The 15,221-nt window shown below is 37.2% G+C and overlaps 1 protein-coding gene across 1 annotated transcript in view; it reads right to left on the bottom strand.

Moving 5' to 3' along the window:
* Positions 1 to 249: 249 nt before the first annotated feature.
* Positions 250 to 15,221, bottom strand: part of GHR (growth hormone receptor) — an 84,853-nt gene continuing 69,881 nt past the window's right edge. The window contains exons 4-9 of the mRNA XM_074165865.1: positions 13,195 to 13,355; positions 11,971 to 12,149; positions 8,303 to 8,474; positions 6,081 to 6,171; positions 3,335 to 3,404; positions 250 to 3,075 (exon numbers count right to left, since the gene is read on the bottom strand). Coding sequence (XP_074021966.1) covers positions 2,113 to 3,075; positions 3,335 to 3,404; positions 6,081 to 6,171; positions 8,303 to 8,474; positions 11,971 to 12,149; positions 13,195 to 13,355 — 1,636 coding nt within the window. The 3' untranslated portion in view covers positions 250 to 2,112. The remainder of the gene's footprint in view (positions 3,076 to 3,334; positions 3,405 to 6,080; positions 6,172 to 8,302; positions 8,475 to 11,970; positions 12,150 to 13,194; positions 13,356 to 15,221) is intronic.

The following is a 15,221-nucleotide window of genomic DNA, read 5'->3' as shown; positions in this document are numbered from 1 at the left end:
GTCTTGGCCAGTTCTGGGTACAGCGTGTCCTATGTCCATCTATAAATTTAGGTCCATGCTTCTATTTTTAACTACATACATATCAATCAGTGAAAACACTGATCTCATTAGGCATTGCTTCCATTCTAAGGAAAGCTGCATTCTACTTTATTCAGTCAGAACTACTTGGTTTCTCCTAATAAAACCTCTGTTTTCCATAAAAAATTAATTATCTGCAATAAAACACATTGTGTCAGGACAGATCAAAGACAATACATTTATTAAACTTTGAGAAAAACAAACAAAACACTGACATAAGGAAAGTTAAATAGAAACTGAAAGACACATCTTCTGACCAGCGTATAATGGCTTGTGTGACCAGTAAAGTACCAAAATGACATTCTGAGTTTGATTGAGGTATTTAACTATTTTTGGCAATAGAAACAGAGTAAGAAACTTCTTCCAAACACACACATAGGCATTGCTTGCATTAGTGTCTATTATCTATGAAATTTTATATGAAACTAAATAATGTAGCTGTTAGAAAAATATAGCAGCAAATTAGCAGAATATCTAATGCACATTTACCATAAAGTACGTGCTAAACTTAAAAATCCCACCCAAGAGTTGGGCCCAGTCCTGTAGCCCTTGGTCACAAAGAGAGCATCAGTGAGTTCAGTGGGAGACAGCATGAGCAAGACCTGCATTCGACCTGCACTCGCTGTGCTTCACACACCTCTGTTCAGGTCAGAGAAAAGAAATGAAGATCCCCATTTGCTTCCTCAGAAGAACCCTCCCATGTTGCAACCATGGCCAAGGAAGGTAACTTCTGAAGGAATAAAAGTTCATTGCAGAGCTCCGCCATGCTCCTAATATACATAAGGACAGAGAGAGCTTTCCCACTGAGATTCAGTTTTCTCTCCTTTCCTTCTGAAAGTCTGCCTAACGCGGTCAGAGGAGATGCTGTTAGGCTGCAAAAACAAAAAACCACGTTTGAACAATACCGTATTCAATTCCCGTGTTCCACTGAAGTTTTTTAATTCTGTTACAACTTTAAAAATGAGCTGCTGGCTAACTCCTGAAGTCCTTATTTTATTTCTATAATCAAGACTTTATGTGGCGCAAACTAGTTAAGTGTAGAGATACCTTTGGCTGTAGGAGGGCTTCAGAAGTTGGTCAAATGTAGAGAGATTATGCTGCTAAATCACCAGAGCTTATTCACGTGTTCTCAAAAATTTTCAGTGAAAGTATAGTTGCACACTGTTTAACACTGTGGCCAACAAAATTTTGCTTATAAAAAAGTATATTATTAGCATTAATCAGAATCTGATGAAGAACAGAGTAATTTGCCCAAATATTTTGTATATTTTAAAGTTTTCTACAAAACTTTAAATTTAATGTATATTTCTATATTAGGTACCATAAGAAAGTAATAGAATCAGTTACTTTAAGTTTCTACAATACTTCAAAATTTCTCTACAGGTTTCTTTGGAGGTATAAAATGGCTCTGTAAAAATCTATTTCTTTTTTTTTGCTGCGAACAAAACTTTTATAAAACAGAAAACTCCTTTTTAAGATTGCAGCAATTATATTCCTTCGATGGGTCATCATAATTGAACTACAGTGTGTAGTGTAATAGAAAAAGTTTGTGTTTTTATGACTAAAATACTAAAATATATTTTATTAATTTATATAAATCAAAATAGATGTGTTATTTACTCAAGCTACTTTTGTTTTTTCACCTCTATGTTCAGTTCCAAATTACTGATATAAAGATCTCTGCCAACAGCATGGTTTTAACTAAATTCTTAGACTTTAAACCACCTGATTTTTAGCTTTATCAAAATGCATGATTTACTGTACATTAAACATAGTAATTTCAATGTTTAGTATCACAAAAATCAACACCCACAAGAACAAGACAGTCACTGCTAGTAAAACAGTCTCAAGACAAATTCATAGATAATATTTACAGAACACAATAGGAATATTTTGATGAATATTTCATGTTGCAACATTTCAGATAAAATTCTAAGAACCACGAGAAACTTTTAGACTTCATTTTGGTTTCAGCATACAAGCCCGAGCTGACTCTTTGCTGTGAAATACTGCACGCACCTAGTCAAAGAAGAGCTACGGCATGATTTTGTTCAGCTGGTCTGTGCTCACATAGCCACAAGACATGTTGAATTCCTTCTCTGGCACAGGCAGTGCTGTCGCGTTGAGCACAAGGCCTTGCGGAGAGTGAACGATATGAATGGACGTATAGTCTGGGACAGGCATCTCTGAACTTGGCGTTTCTGCTGTTGAAGCTCCAAGATTAACACCGGTAGTGGTAAGGCTCTCTGTGGTGAAGTAAGCGTCCTCGTTACAGCTTTGCTCCTGAACATGCGGCTCGTCCTCTTCGTGGGAAGTCACAGCAATACATTTTTTCACATCTGCCTCACAGAAGTAGGCATTGTCCACGGTGAAGCTTTGTTCCGTGCAGCCTTCGCACTGTGCTCTCCCCACCTTGGATTTCTGCCCTGGTGAAAGTACAACACTGCCTGCTGGAGTAATATCACTCACTTGCGCGTAGAAGTCAGTATTTGTCAATGAATTCTGGTTGCTTAGCTGGGTATGGACTGATGGACTAGCTGAGTCAATGCTGTCTGCAAAAGGTGGCCACGGCTGGCTGTTTTCGGACCGAGTACTCATATGCGGCTGTTGGGCGTCTATGTCGGCAAGGCTTGGAAGTGACTCATCATTATCTCTTCTGTCAAGGCACAAGAGATCCTCTTCTTTTTCAGTTACCTTTTTGAACTGATCAATATCAGAGATGGCATCACACGTGTCACTTGCACTGAAGTCTGTCTCTGGAATATCTGGTTCACAACAACTGGCCCGTCCAGAATCATCGTCCTTTGCTCCCAAGCAACTGTGTGATTTCAGATGATCTTCACTCAGGAGCCTGTCAGTATCTGAGACTCTGTTCTTTTCATCAGGGTCTTCTATGTCCAACTCAATAAACTCAACCCACAAGTCATCATTATATAGCTGTGTCTTGTAGTTGTCGTGGCTGGCTAAGATGGAGTTCACTTCATCTAGCTTTCCTTTCTATAAAACAAGAAAAAATGAATGTCATAAAGGAAATAATAAAAATGCTTGGGTTTTTTATGATGTTAACTTAAGGAAAGGTAACTGTAGCTGATGTAATAATTGCAAGGAGTTTTTAAATTGTTTTATGAAAGCTAATTCTGTGGCAACTCTCCCCATGTCATAATTTTTTCACACAAAATTTTTCTGTCTGGGAAAGCAATTGTCACCTGCTACTACTACAGTGATTCCCACTGTAGATTTTAGAGCACAACATTACCTTCAAGAGATCTGGGTCAATCCCTTTAATCTTTGGCACTGGCACAGGAGGAAAAATCAGCATTTTTAACCTGGAAGAAAAAAAAATATGGCTTTTAATTGACAGTGGTCCTTTTTTGAAGAAGTTAGAAAGAAGAGTGCCTTATATTACATTTATTCTTAATTACTTCAAAATGGAAATGTTTGAAGATTCAATTGCAAATAGTCCTAAGGAAAAGAATAATTGTTTTCTCTCATTGAAAGAAAAAAAAAGAAAAAAGGGTTTCTGCAACCTTCTTTGTTGACATCACATTTATGTAGGAATCCATTTTGGAGTCTGGTCTTTGATAATTTAATGCTCTATAGAAAGAGCGAAAATTCCTAGAGCTCTGCCAATGGTTTTCCTTTACACATAATTTTCAAAGGAACCTGATACAAGCTTCCGTGTGCAGAATGACTTTCCTGATTTTTTTTTTCCAGGGACACACTAGTCTTGTGTAAGTCCAAAAAATTTAATATAGGGGAATAGAAAAAGGGACTTGGTGAAACGAGTAAATTACTAATAAACAAAACAGAATCACAGCTGCAAAAATTTAGGCTAGTATTTTGCCATCTCTATGATACTTCTGTTTTCTGAATTATTAATGTAACGAGTAATACATAATAATGACAGTGTTTTATCCTTATAGAGAAAGGATTAGTAACTTACTTGTGCATGTACATACTGTGGAAATACATGTTCTAATCCTTCATAAAGTGAATTTCTAATACTTTGAGGGGACAAAAAAACCCAAAAGAAAACCCAAATAGAAGGATGATTTTCCATTAAAGATAATCCAGCATTAGTTGGTCATGCCTGTCTTCTCCATTTTACCTCCCTGCTCTTTTTACAAACAGATAAACTGTTGTTCCCAAAAGGAAAATTCAACTTTCCCTTTATACTGGGTTACTTCCCTGTTGTAGAAAGTAAGCTGTGGGAATCGGAGATCTGAATCCAAATACTACTTTTGCTGCATCGTTAGTGACCTTGGTGATGTCTGGAGAGGGTCAGAGGAGTCTGAAGGAGTGCTAGAGAAAAATTTAGGCACCTTCTACTTAACTATGGAAGGCCTAAATTCCCCAGCTGTTTTTGTTTTTGGCAGACCCCCCAACTTCTGCTCAGCAAGCCTCAGCGAGCACCAGAAATCCAGTAATTTTCCACCTAATCCCTGGAGGGGCTGTGTCAGCTTTGCGCTGTCTGGGCTCTCAGGGTACCAGTTTAAAACTTGCACTTACAGTTGAAACCACAAATCAGCAATTCTGACAGGATTGGGCACTGCTTCTAACAAAACAAAGGACTTTACCACTCGCTGCCTGGAGAAATTATTCAGGAGGGAGAACTACGCTCTGCTCCTTTCTTAGCCTTGCATAATTCAAGCCTGTGTCTCTCCACTCTAAAAGCCTAACCCTGTGGCATCTGTCCTAGGGAGCCTGGTTCAGACCTGTTGAGATCAGAATTGAGGAAAATATGAATTGGTATCTTTTCAGATACAGGAGGAAGCTGAGCCTGGATATTTTGCATTATGGGAAATCCATGCAGCTTGCTCCTCTGCAGAAGACATTGCCCCTCCTACCACCACGTGCACCAGTTTGAAGCAATGGGTGCAGGCCCACAGGTCCAGAAAGAACTTTCCAGATGAAGGGCCCTCAGTAGACAAAAGCCTTCTCCAGCAGTCACGCTTAGCATGGAAGATATTACTGAGCTCTGATCAGAGACATGCTTCAGCCCCCAGGACCTTTGGTGACCAAGCCAGTGAGCTCCTGGTCCCACATGTGAGCTGTTCTTGCCCCACTCTGACACATCTAGCTTTTGTCCTGCGTTGTATCAGGAGCCTTGCTCCTAACTCTGGGACCGAGATGCTATTGCAGGGAGTGGCTTCCTGAAATTAAGCTCTGCCAAAGCATAGTGCTGCTTGCCTAAATTATTTTTTCAGAGCTGCTCCAACTGCACCATATTGTTTTCATTTCAATGACTTGTCCTTATGCTGGTATGTGCAAAACACCTCAGTGCTCATTTTTGAAGTGTATATACAAGACCACTGACAACATGCGTGTGCACACTGGAGCTGGACCATGGTGTTGCTCCATAGTCTAGGACAGTATGGGTATGACATCCAAGCTGAATTATTCTGCCAAAACCTATCCCTGAACACACATATTAGGGGATGAAATCACTTTGAGACCATTCTGTCACTTTTACATATGTGTCACTTTTATATATGTTTTACATGTTTCATTTTTATCCTGTGCTTTGTTTTATTTTATTCCTGTTATTTATAGGAGCTGCAGTCTATCCACAGAGACCAAATACTGCTCTATGACTCAAGCTCTTTCCCTTGGCTTGATGAAGAAATAGAGATTAGTGAAATACTCTAAGAACAAAAATGAATACATAGACACAAGTTTGTGTGAAACTTTTGAACGGTATGTGGGTAAAAAAAGTATTTCAAAATTTGAATGTACTAAAAAAGAATCCCCTTCAAAGCCTAAGTGAATTAACTTTGTATGTAGAATAAAATGTTCTGCAATCCAAAAGGAAGAGCAGCTGTCAACACAATCATGTTCCTACTGCTGAAGGCCCAGTACTTACACACGTCAGCGTCCATACGGCTTATGAGAATGGACAACAATCCTCAAAATAGTTTCTAGTCCCCCAGATTTGAAAAAACTGAAGCACCCTATTTTTTAAGCTACAAGTACATAAAATCTGACAAATAAAACCTCTCTACCTCGGTTGTTTAGACAGCAGGATCAAGATCACTGTTATGGCCAGCCCACATGCTCCGAAGATAACAACTAAGAACCATGGAAACTCAATTTCTGAAACAACAGAACAAAAGCATGTTAGCAGGAATTTGCATCTCTGTTGCATCTTTAATTTCAACCTTCTCTTTCACCGCCTGAGGATTCTAAAGTGGTAAGAACTGATAGGAGAAGTTTTGGTTACTTAAATGTGAAAGTTCTGTGTTAAGCAGAAATAAAAATAGCCTTTTGGTCTCAACAGTTTACATACTACATTTGTGAGTCAGCTGAGACTCTTTGCAAAAACAGACTGAGCTTTTAAGTATGAACAAGTTCTTAGTTCAGACAATATATGTAGCAAAAGCAGCCATGAAGAACATTTTCCCTGCTTGGAACATGCTACCAGTAGACCTGACGGCATACAATGCCGCAGACCATGTTACTGCATGTTTGCCCAAGCTGAGAGAACATTATTAATAGTATAATAAATCACAGGCAAACTATTCTTCTGTCTTAGAACTAAAATATAGTGGTGTCAAAAACCATACTGCTCGTCTTCCTAAAGGCTGAACATCAATTCTGTTACGAAACATCAACTGAAAAATAAATAATTTTCCCTTTTATTTACCTTGCGGGTGGCTAGAAAGATTTTAGGTCACTGAGAAATGCAATTTGGTAGGATTGAAGAACAATGCTGATAAATGAAATGTTTTATCTTTTAAATACTGCCAATTCCATTATACTTAAGCTGACACTGTAGAATACAAAGTATAGGGAAATTTATTTTGGCTGTTGTCTTAGATTCTTCTCATTTGTTCCCAATTTTAAGTTTTCCATTGAAACTTCATTCATCACTCATTTTTTGGGCAAGGAATACTGGACAGAAAGCTTTAGGATTCTATACATGAACATAAATATACGTCCTTTTGAGGGAAAAAATAAAATAAAATTCAGGTACCAGTTTTAGCCCTGTGCTCCCAGCTTAGATTTTGACTGGGCATGTTTTCAGGCATGAATAAAATCCTATCTGTATATGTCTGTGTTATTCAGGCCCCTATTTTAGTGGAGAACCAGTAACTCCTTTTCATGTCAGTGAGACCTGCGAATGTCCAGCTGCTTCAAAAAGTTAGAATCTTGCATTTGAATTCAACTACTTTGAATTTTTAATACGCAGAAAATTTATATTTTAATTCTGTGCTGCTAAAGGTGATATACAAAACAAGCAAGAATAAATTCTCAGTCAAATCAGATCACTGCCACTGTGTGAGATGTATGGATATGGATCAACTTGCAGAATCTGGGTTGCAGTGATTGAAGAAAACTGTGCTTGTAGGATGCCCTTAGATTTTCATAGTATTTTAATTCTGTCCATATGAAAACGTTGACAACTCAATGCAGCTTGGGTTAATAAAATCCAGAACATGAACTGTTTAGATAAAGTAGGAATGAAAACTAGTAATATGATGGGATAAAAAAGGGACTCTAGCAAGATTTTGAAAGATGAGAGTTACCGGTGGTGTTATTTCACACCTTCACTAATACCCTGGAAAATGAAGTGAAGCAGCTTGTTAAAATAATTTGTTGAAGAGCTCGTATTTTGAAGAGTTAATTTAGTAGCTCAGACCTGAGAATGCTTTAGGAAAAAGCACCGTCTCATTCTTTTAATAGAAAAAAATGTGGTGCTCAATGGCTGTTTCTTCTTCTGTCTTTAATAGCACTTGGAAAAAACAAAAAGTACAAACAGAAGCAAGAATCAGAAAAACACTCACTTTCCTTGATGGTATTTGGCAGATCAGAAAAGCACATTATTCTGATAACAAACTTAGCCAGCAGTATAACACTTCAATAGAAGTGATAATTCTTCTCTTCGCTACCAGAGTGCTCATTTTAGATGATGAAGTATGAGATTTAAATGTATTTTAGGCTCTTTAAGATGTGTAACAGCACTTACTATTTCTGATTCTTAAAGCTGTCTGTAGTTTTGGTCTCTGATGAGCAGTAAAATAGTATTGCTGAGTTTACTTCTGAACTTGTATATGGAACTTGTACATTTTCAATCTCACCAAATGATTTTCATGTAGTAGGCTGAATTGTTAATCTATTCAAGCATACAACGTCAACAATGAGGAGAAAAAACTCCCCAACAATACCAAAAAGACAAAAAGACAGCATGGTTATAAAAACACTTTGCTGCACTTTGCTCATTTACCTTCAGCACAATGAATGAATTCAACGCCTGCTTGAGAAAAAGATACATAAAGGATTTCACTGAACTCCCCAAATTTTTCGGAGGTACGTTGTCTTGATCGCACCCGTATCTCATAATCTCTTCCCATCTTCAGAGAGTACAGTGGAACCATTGTTGAGAGCCTGGGTTCTAACTGTAAAGACAGAAGGACTGTGATTTATCTGTTTGAGATGTACTGGCAGTTTTACACTGCTTCTTGATTTCAAAAATAAACATTTTAAGGTGCTTTTGCTACTTGGAACTGTAAGGATACCACAGGAAGAGTTCAGAGAACATGCACACCATTTACATTCAACTTACTTGCCATCAGGCTTTGCTGTGATTCAGGGGACCAAATGCAGAGCATCCAAGCTCTCTGTAAATACAGTCAGTGAAGAAAGGCAGCTGCCCTCAGCTACATCCCATAAGGAGGTGGCGTGAACATCTCCCACTGATCTTATAAAGTTGTAAATCCATTTTACTGTTGTAACACAACATTACTGACTTCAAAATGCCAAAACCTTTGTTAAAATAACATGGAAGTCTTAAAAGTAGTGCAATCTCCACTACAGAATTAATTTTAAGATGAAAAATGATTTAAGGGCCTGCTAACCAGATGTATTGTGTCCTACAAATGTATTTATTTGGGGGACACTGCACAGCTCCCCATATCATCAGCTATATATAAAATGTGATAAAGGAGACTTTGTGAGAGCTGGAATCAGACTGTCAGTCTTGAGACTTCTATATTAAGTATTAACTGCAACATGGTTAGATACTGCCGCATATCAAATGATGTAGGAAGTCACATCAGAGGTCTGAATATGTGAAATCTCTCTCTTCTATTATTCCTCTGAGAATATAGAGGAGCTATATAGCTCCAACAGCCCAAGGGAAGTATATAAAAATACGGAAAATATGCTCAAAATAGAAATCCACGTGGCAGATGTTATATTCTACTTTTACTTCAGAATTAAGGACGATACTGGAAAAACTCATCATGGGCTAGGAATTAAAGTACCTGCAAAAGAGCAGCCATTGGGGATTTGAAGAAAGCTGCAACAATACAATCACTTGTAGCTGCATAATCTAAACTTGAGACACATTCTGTTGGTAGGTATGATCTGTGGAGTTCTCTGATTCCTGGTGGCTCCAGACTCAAGTGCTCTGAGAACCAACCAGCCAGATTATGGAGGAGGCAGTGATCCCAGATGGACCTCTTTTCTCTGCTAGTGTTTAAGCATGAGTTCCTGGAGACCCATTGCTCTACACCACACAGATTTTTAACATATGAAGACTATCCAGTTGGAACGGCTCTGAAGCCACATAGAAATAGTTCACTAAAGTCTTACAGGTAGGCTGTTTGTGTTTCTTGTTTGGCTTTTTTTTTTTGCTTTCTGAGACAGTGAGTGGAGATTCTTAGGGATGCTGGACCACACAAAATTTTACATACCCCAAGTAACGGTGGCACTTGGAAAAAGCAGTATGTAGGCTAAATTAGAGCCCTGAAAAATATGAGGTAAAATGACTGTAGCTGTGTACCTGAAATTGCAAGTTTTTTCAGATTGTAAACCAGATTACATTTGGCTCTGTCTCATGAATACCCGCTATATGAAGGTGGGGATTTTACTACTCTTAGGAAGTTTCTCAGAAAATAATTTTGATCCTCTTATCACTATATCTTACTGTTGTAATACTTTACTAATTAATGTTTTAGTTGTCCTCCAATCGTAAGTTATCTATTTTCAATTAGTGAATGGACTGAAAAAAAGAATGATATACATGAAAAATCAAACAGGTTCATCCCAAAACATCTAAAAACTGTTACAAACAAGTCTTAGTATGGGAGAGGCTTATAATTTTTGTAACAGTTTTTTATATCAGAATGTACAAAGCATTATGGTATATTTAAACATTCCAAGATTATTCTTTGTGTAAAAAACTAGTAATAACAGTATCACTATATATTTCTCTCTTTACTGCTTCAAAACTTATTACAGAAAATATTCATAGCAAAGAATGCAAAGAGTAGAATTGTTGCTCCAATTCAGAATTTTGCTATTGTCTTAGGCCAGACCAAGATTTTTTTCAGAAATTTCTTTTTTGTGCTCTGATATTGTCTTGGGGAATTATGTCATGTTTGTGCTTTTAAGCTGAAAGGCACAGTAACATACAACATATACAGCCGCAGTACAACATAATCTATAGTACTATTTTTCTTGAGGCAAGTACATAGTATTCAGAAATTCCTTATCTGTTTTCTGAAAGAACACTGATCTTCAAGCTTTGCTCTCCTGAGAAGGAGGCATGCTGGAATTATTGATGATACTGAAGTAAGAACAAAGCTTTATTAGAGTATTTATATGATTGATACCTAAAGGCTTATAAAAAATAAAAAATGTGCATTTTTGAAGAGGTATCTGTATTGCTACCTGCTTTTGTAAATCCCATAAATACTCTGCAGATTTTCAAGTTCTTAAGGAGTATTGATTTACTGTCTAAACTTAACTCATTTCGTAGGCTTTAAAGTACAGAGGCTGTACAGTAAGTATAGCTTAAACCAGTATAGAGAGAAATTCAGACAAGTATTAGGAAAACGTTATAGATATTATAGTCCTGTTTGGCTGTAGACTTACTAATAAGGAGTAGGATAAACAGAAAAAGTGAACATTGAGAAGGATCAGAGGTGAGGAGAGGTCCAAGGTCTTTCACAGATGAAGGCAAGGAAATGAGCTTGACTATATTTCAATTGGTAAATTTGCCTTTTGTAGATTAAGACAGATGCATAACAGTATTATCTGTTTTCCTTCTGTCAGTTAGCTCAGTTCATATTAATAAGAAAGGAAGGGTTCTGCTTTGAAACGATGTTTGTATTGGGTCGAACTGGTATTCAGGAAGAGTTTTCTGTATGCAAAAATGCCAGGACAGACCGGCACTTAGCCGATGCATTTGCTTAAGGTGGGTGCAATTTCTTCCCCATAACAGGAAAAGTAACTGCATGGGAAGTTAACTGATTTTCAAAAGAAAACTTAAAAGATTTGGGTTATATATATTTTATATTTTCATGGACTATCCATATAGCCATGAATTTCTCATTTCTGTCTGTCTGGTGTGAAATCTGTATGTCTTATCTATGTTGCATTATTTTCGTTTGCTTATTGTATCCAATTTTAAATTATAAATTGAAGCTTTTCTTTCTTTTTCAATCTATTGAAATGATAATTATACATATTATAACTTTACAGGTACCCTGAAGAATTTGGACTGACATGGTGACATTTTACAAGAAGGATATTCCTGTTCCAACTGCTGAAAATACCATTCACTGTTTCCAATAACTGAGGTTTAGGAAAAAAATAGACAAACATTTTATCTGTGAAAAAACTTGTATGTATCTGACTATTGCTATACTTTCTAATCTAACACATGGATTCCAGCATTTGTTATTATTGTCCTGTGTGTCAACTATCTTTACACATAAAGTTACAATGTTTGCTAGAAAACTTCAGAAGAATATGGGTATATTGTTTAAGACTGAAGGTATCTAATTAGGAATTACAAACCTGTTGCTTTTCACAGTAGTACAAACGTGTTAGGGACAGAACAAGCCTGCACTGTATTATGATTATTGTATAATATTTGCTTCATACCTCTTTCCATTTTGTCTCATTAACTTCTTTGTACTGCAATTCATACTCCAGAGTAATCCATCCCTTCTGAACATCTGCTGTTGGTGGAGGATCCCATCTTACTTGAATATCCCCATGGATCCCAGTCTGACTAATATTTAGCAGAGTCCAGTTAAGGTGGACAGGAGGATCAGGCAATACTGTTTAAACAGAGCATTTAAAATAAAACCGCCAGTTTTCAATGTGAAATGATCATTCTTACTACACACTGTTAAACGACCAAAAAACCATATTAACCAAATATTTGCTGATTAAAATCTAAACCTATGAGTCAATGGCAAAGTCACCACAAGTTTGGTAACAACAAGGCACTGTGCCATTGGCAGTAGACATGCTCTGCATAAATCTCACCTGAGTGACAATAAAGAAGACTAAGAACATATTACCTATTACACTACATTTCCAAATAGCAGCTTATAAAACACTGAGACATAAACAATTCTGCATCAAAATTTAAATTCAGAGTTCTCACTAGAAATAAAAACAATATTTGGAATAACACAGAAAGATAAATTTAATATTTAGTACTAATAGAAGTACATTGAAAAAATAGATGGTATCTGAAAAATCAATCTAATTTTGTTCAGCTGAAGCAAAGAGACCAGAGGGTATTACAGTCACTTGCAGGAATAAATTAATTCCATATACATACACCACTGCTCAGAACAAGCAATAACATCTGCAAAGTTCCAGACAGTCATAAGGCATATTGCAGTAAATATAAAGTCTAGCTTAGAAATGCTAAACATCCTGATTTTGTAGATTAGTGTTGATCCAGGAACAAAAACCTGTTTGTTCCAGAACTTTGCAGAATCGAGATTTTGATGCCATCCTTGCTTACACTGAACAAGGGTATGTAGCATCCATTAGAAAGGGCTCAGAGTGGCAGCAAGGGTAAAGTCGTCTGCACACACTGGAGAGACCACTGGTATTCAGAAAGAGAAGCCACATATTTGCTTTTATCCTTTCCGCTTCTTTCCAATGTTGGCAATATTTTCTTGTGTGGATCACATTACATACATTACAAAACCAAATTCCTAAATTCCTTCCTATATATCGTATTTTTTAGAAACTGATCTTTCTGATAGGGAAAATTTAAATACAGTGTGAATAATATGAAAGCCTACAGCATCACACCTATTGTGATATAAAAATATAGAGGTAAAATGCATAATAGGAGCATACCTATTTCATCAACGCTGAAACATTTTTCATCAAATACTTCATCTTTATTGGCAAGCTTAACACAATACGGTATCCAAATAGAGGTGTAGGATGTGTTGAAATAACAGCTATTTTCTCCCGCAGTGATATAATCAGGGCATTCTTTCCAGTCTTCATCATTCCTAGAATGACAACAAAAATGTAATATACGTAAGAGAGAGATTTATAGATCTTAGAAAGTACAAAGTATAGATGTTACCAGATGCAATGTTGAAAAGGTATAACTTTTATAGAAGTGAGAAAAACATGTCAATATTGATTGTGATTTATCATAGAATCATAAAATGCTTAGAGTTGGAAGGGACCTTAAAGATCATTGAGTTCCAACCCCCCTGCCATGGCCAGAGACACCTTCTGCTAGACCAGGTTGCTCAAAGCCCCATCCAGCCTGAATTTGCAATGAAACCAAACATTATCCAAGCAACCTGCATAAAGGAGTTTAGGTTCTCATGTAGTGTTAGTGGCACTTCTGTGCTTTGGGTGCTGCTTCCAAAAGAACAGTCAGAGAGCACACCTCGCGATGCTGGTAGGTGCTAATGACTACCAGCAGGCACAAACCCACGTAAATTTGATATACGTTTAAGCAACTGTTGTTCATTTGATATATGTTTAAGCAACTGTTGTTCAGGCAAAGTTAAACTGCAGTAAGATGCCCATCTGCATAATGAGGTCTGAAACAGGGAAAGTCAGTGCTTGCAGCAGATCAGTCCTGCACCACCTGCAAAGCCAAGGACAGGGGAGAGCGATGCCCTGGGGAGCTGAACTGGGACGTAGGCACTGGAGCATTGATTGCTCACACCAGAAAGTGCCCCAGAGTGGATGCTGCAGGAGACCTGGCACAAACTAACCCAGGGCTGCAGGATGTGAATGAAGGGAAGAGAAATACAGCGGTGAGAGAGGATGGGCTAAATTCCTTGGAATACAGAACTTCTGAAACACAGGCTTGGAACTACTAGCAAGAAACCTCCTACGTTTTTCCATTCTGACTTTGTTCAAAAGCTCATTAATGTACTTCGTAAATACAAGAATTGCAGCAGGAAATATCACATTCATTTCCTCTCTTTAAAAAGACAAACCGGCAGAGTTATAAAGAGTGCCATGAACTCTCAGATGAGAAACACTGCTACTTGTGTAGGGTCATTTTCATACACCCAGGGTGAAACTACTCAGTAGGTTCAAAACCAAAAAAGTATTCAGTTAAAGCACAATGGGAATGACCAAATTGTTAGAAATCATCTACAGGAAAAGTGACAGACATTTATTCACTATTTCTGATGTCACTTTAGAAAAATAAATCTCACAGCAAGCAAACCCACTGCTGCTGTTCTTTATCTCCATACTACCTCTCAGCCCAAATATAGACCAAACAAGGATCTTCTCAAAAATTACAATCTTGGTTTGTTAAAAATATACCATAAATGCCTTTTCTTACTAGGAGCCATTGAAGCTGTACAGAAGGAGGATTAAGCTAAATCATTTATGCCAAGCATAGCCTTCAATACTGGAATGGGTGCTTATGAAGTAAAAAGGCAGATGCTCCATAAATTGAGTAAGAAGCATTTCTGCCACTAAGTTTAGCTGATGACACCAGAGGCTTTTTCTAAAGGAAATACCGTAGCTCTGCCAGAGTCAGGACTTGATAAAGGTGTATGAGGTTAGATACTATTGCTTCTGTTAAGTAGAAGACTGGGTTTGGTGGCAGAGTTCAGTCCTGAGCCTTAAATGTTGCTTGCATATGGAAACAGAAATATTTTTAATGTGGATGTTCAATTCTTTTATTTCACATCTTTTATTGAAATATTCTAATTTCTAGGACGAAGATGTGATCTGCTCAATGTGCTGCTTTATTGTAGAGTTTAATTAATTTTTAAAGTTTGTACCCTTGTGGCACACGCCACTGACAACTGTCAGCTAAACACTGACATTTAAATAGTGGTTTTAACTTGATTCCTTTTATTCATTTCTAAGAGGTCTCAGAAGAGAAAGTA

This window comes from Numenius arquata, chromosome Z (assembly GCF_964106895.1).
Source record: "Numenius arquata chromosome Z, bNumArq3.hap1.1, whole genome shotgun sequence".
Classification (NCBI taxonomy): Eukaryota; Metazoa; Chordata; class Aves; order Charadriiformes; family Scolopacidae; genus Numenius; species Numenius arquata.
This window is presented reverse-complemented; position numbering and strand designations above follow the sequence as displayed.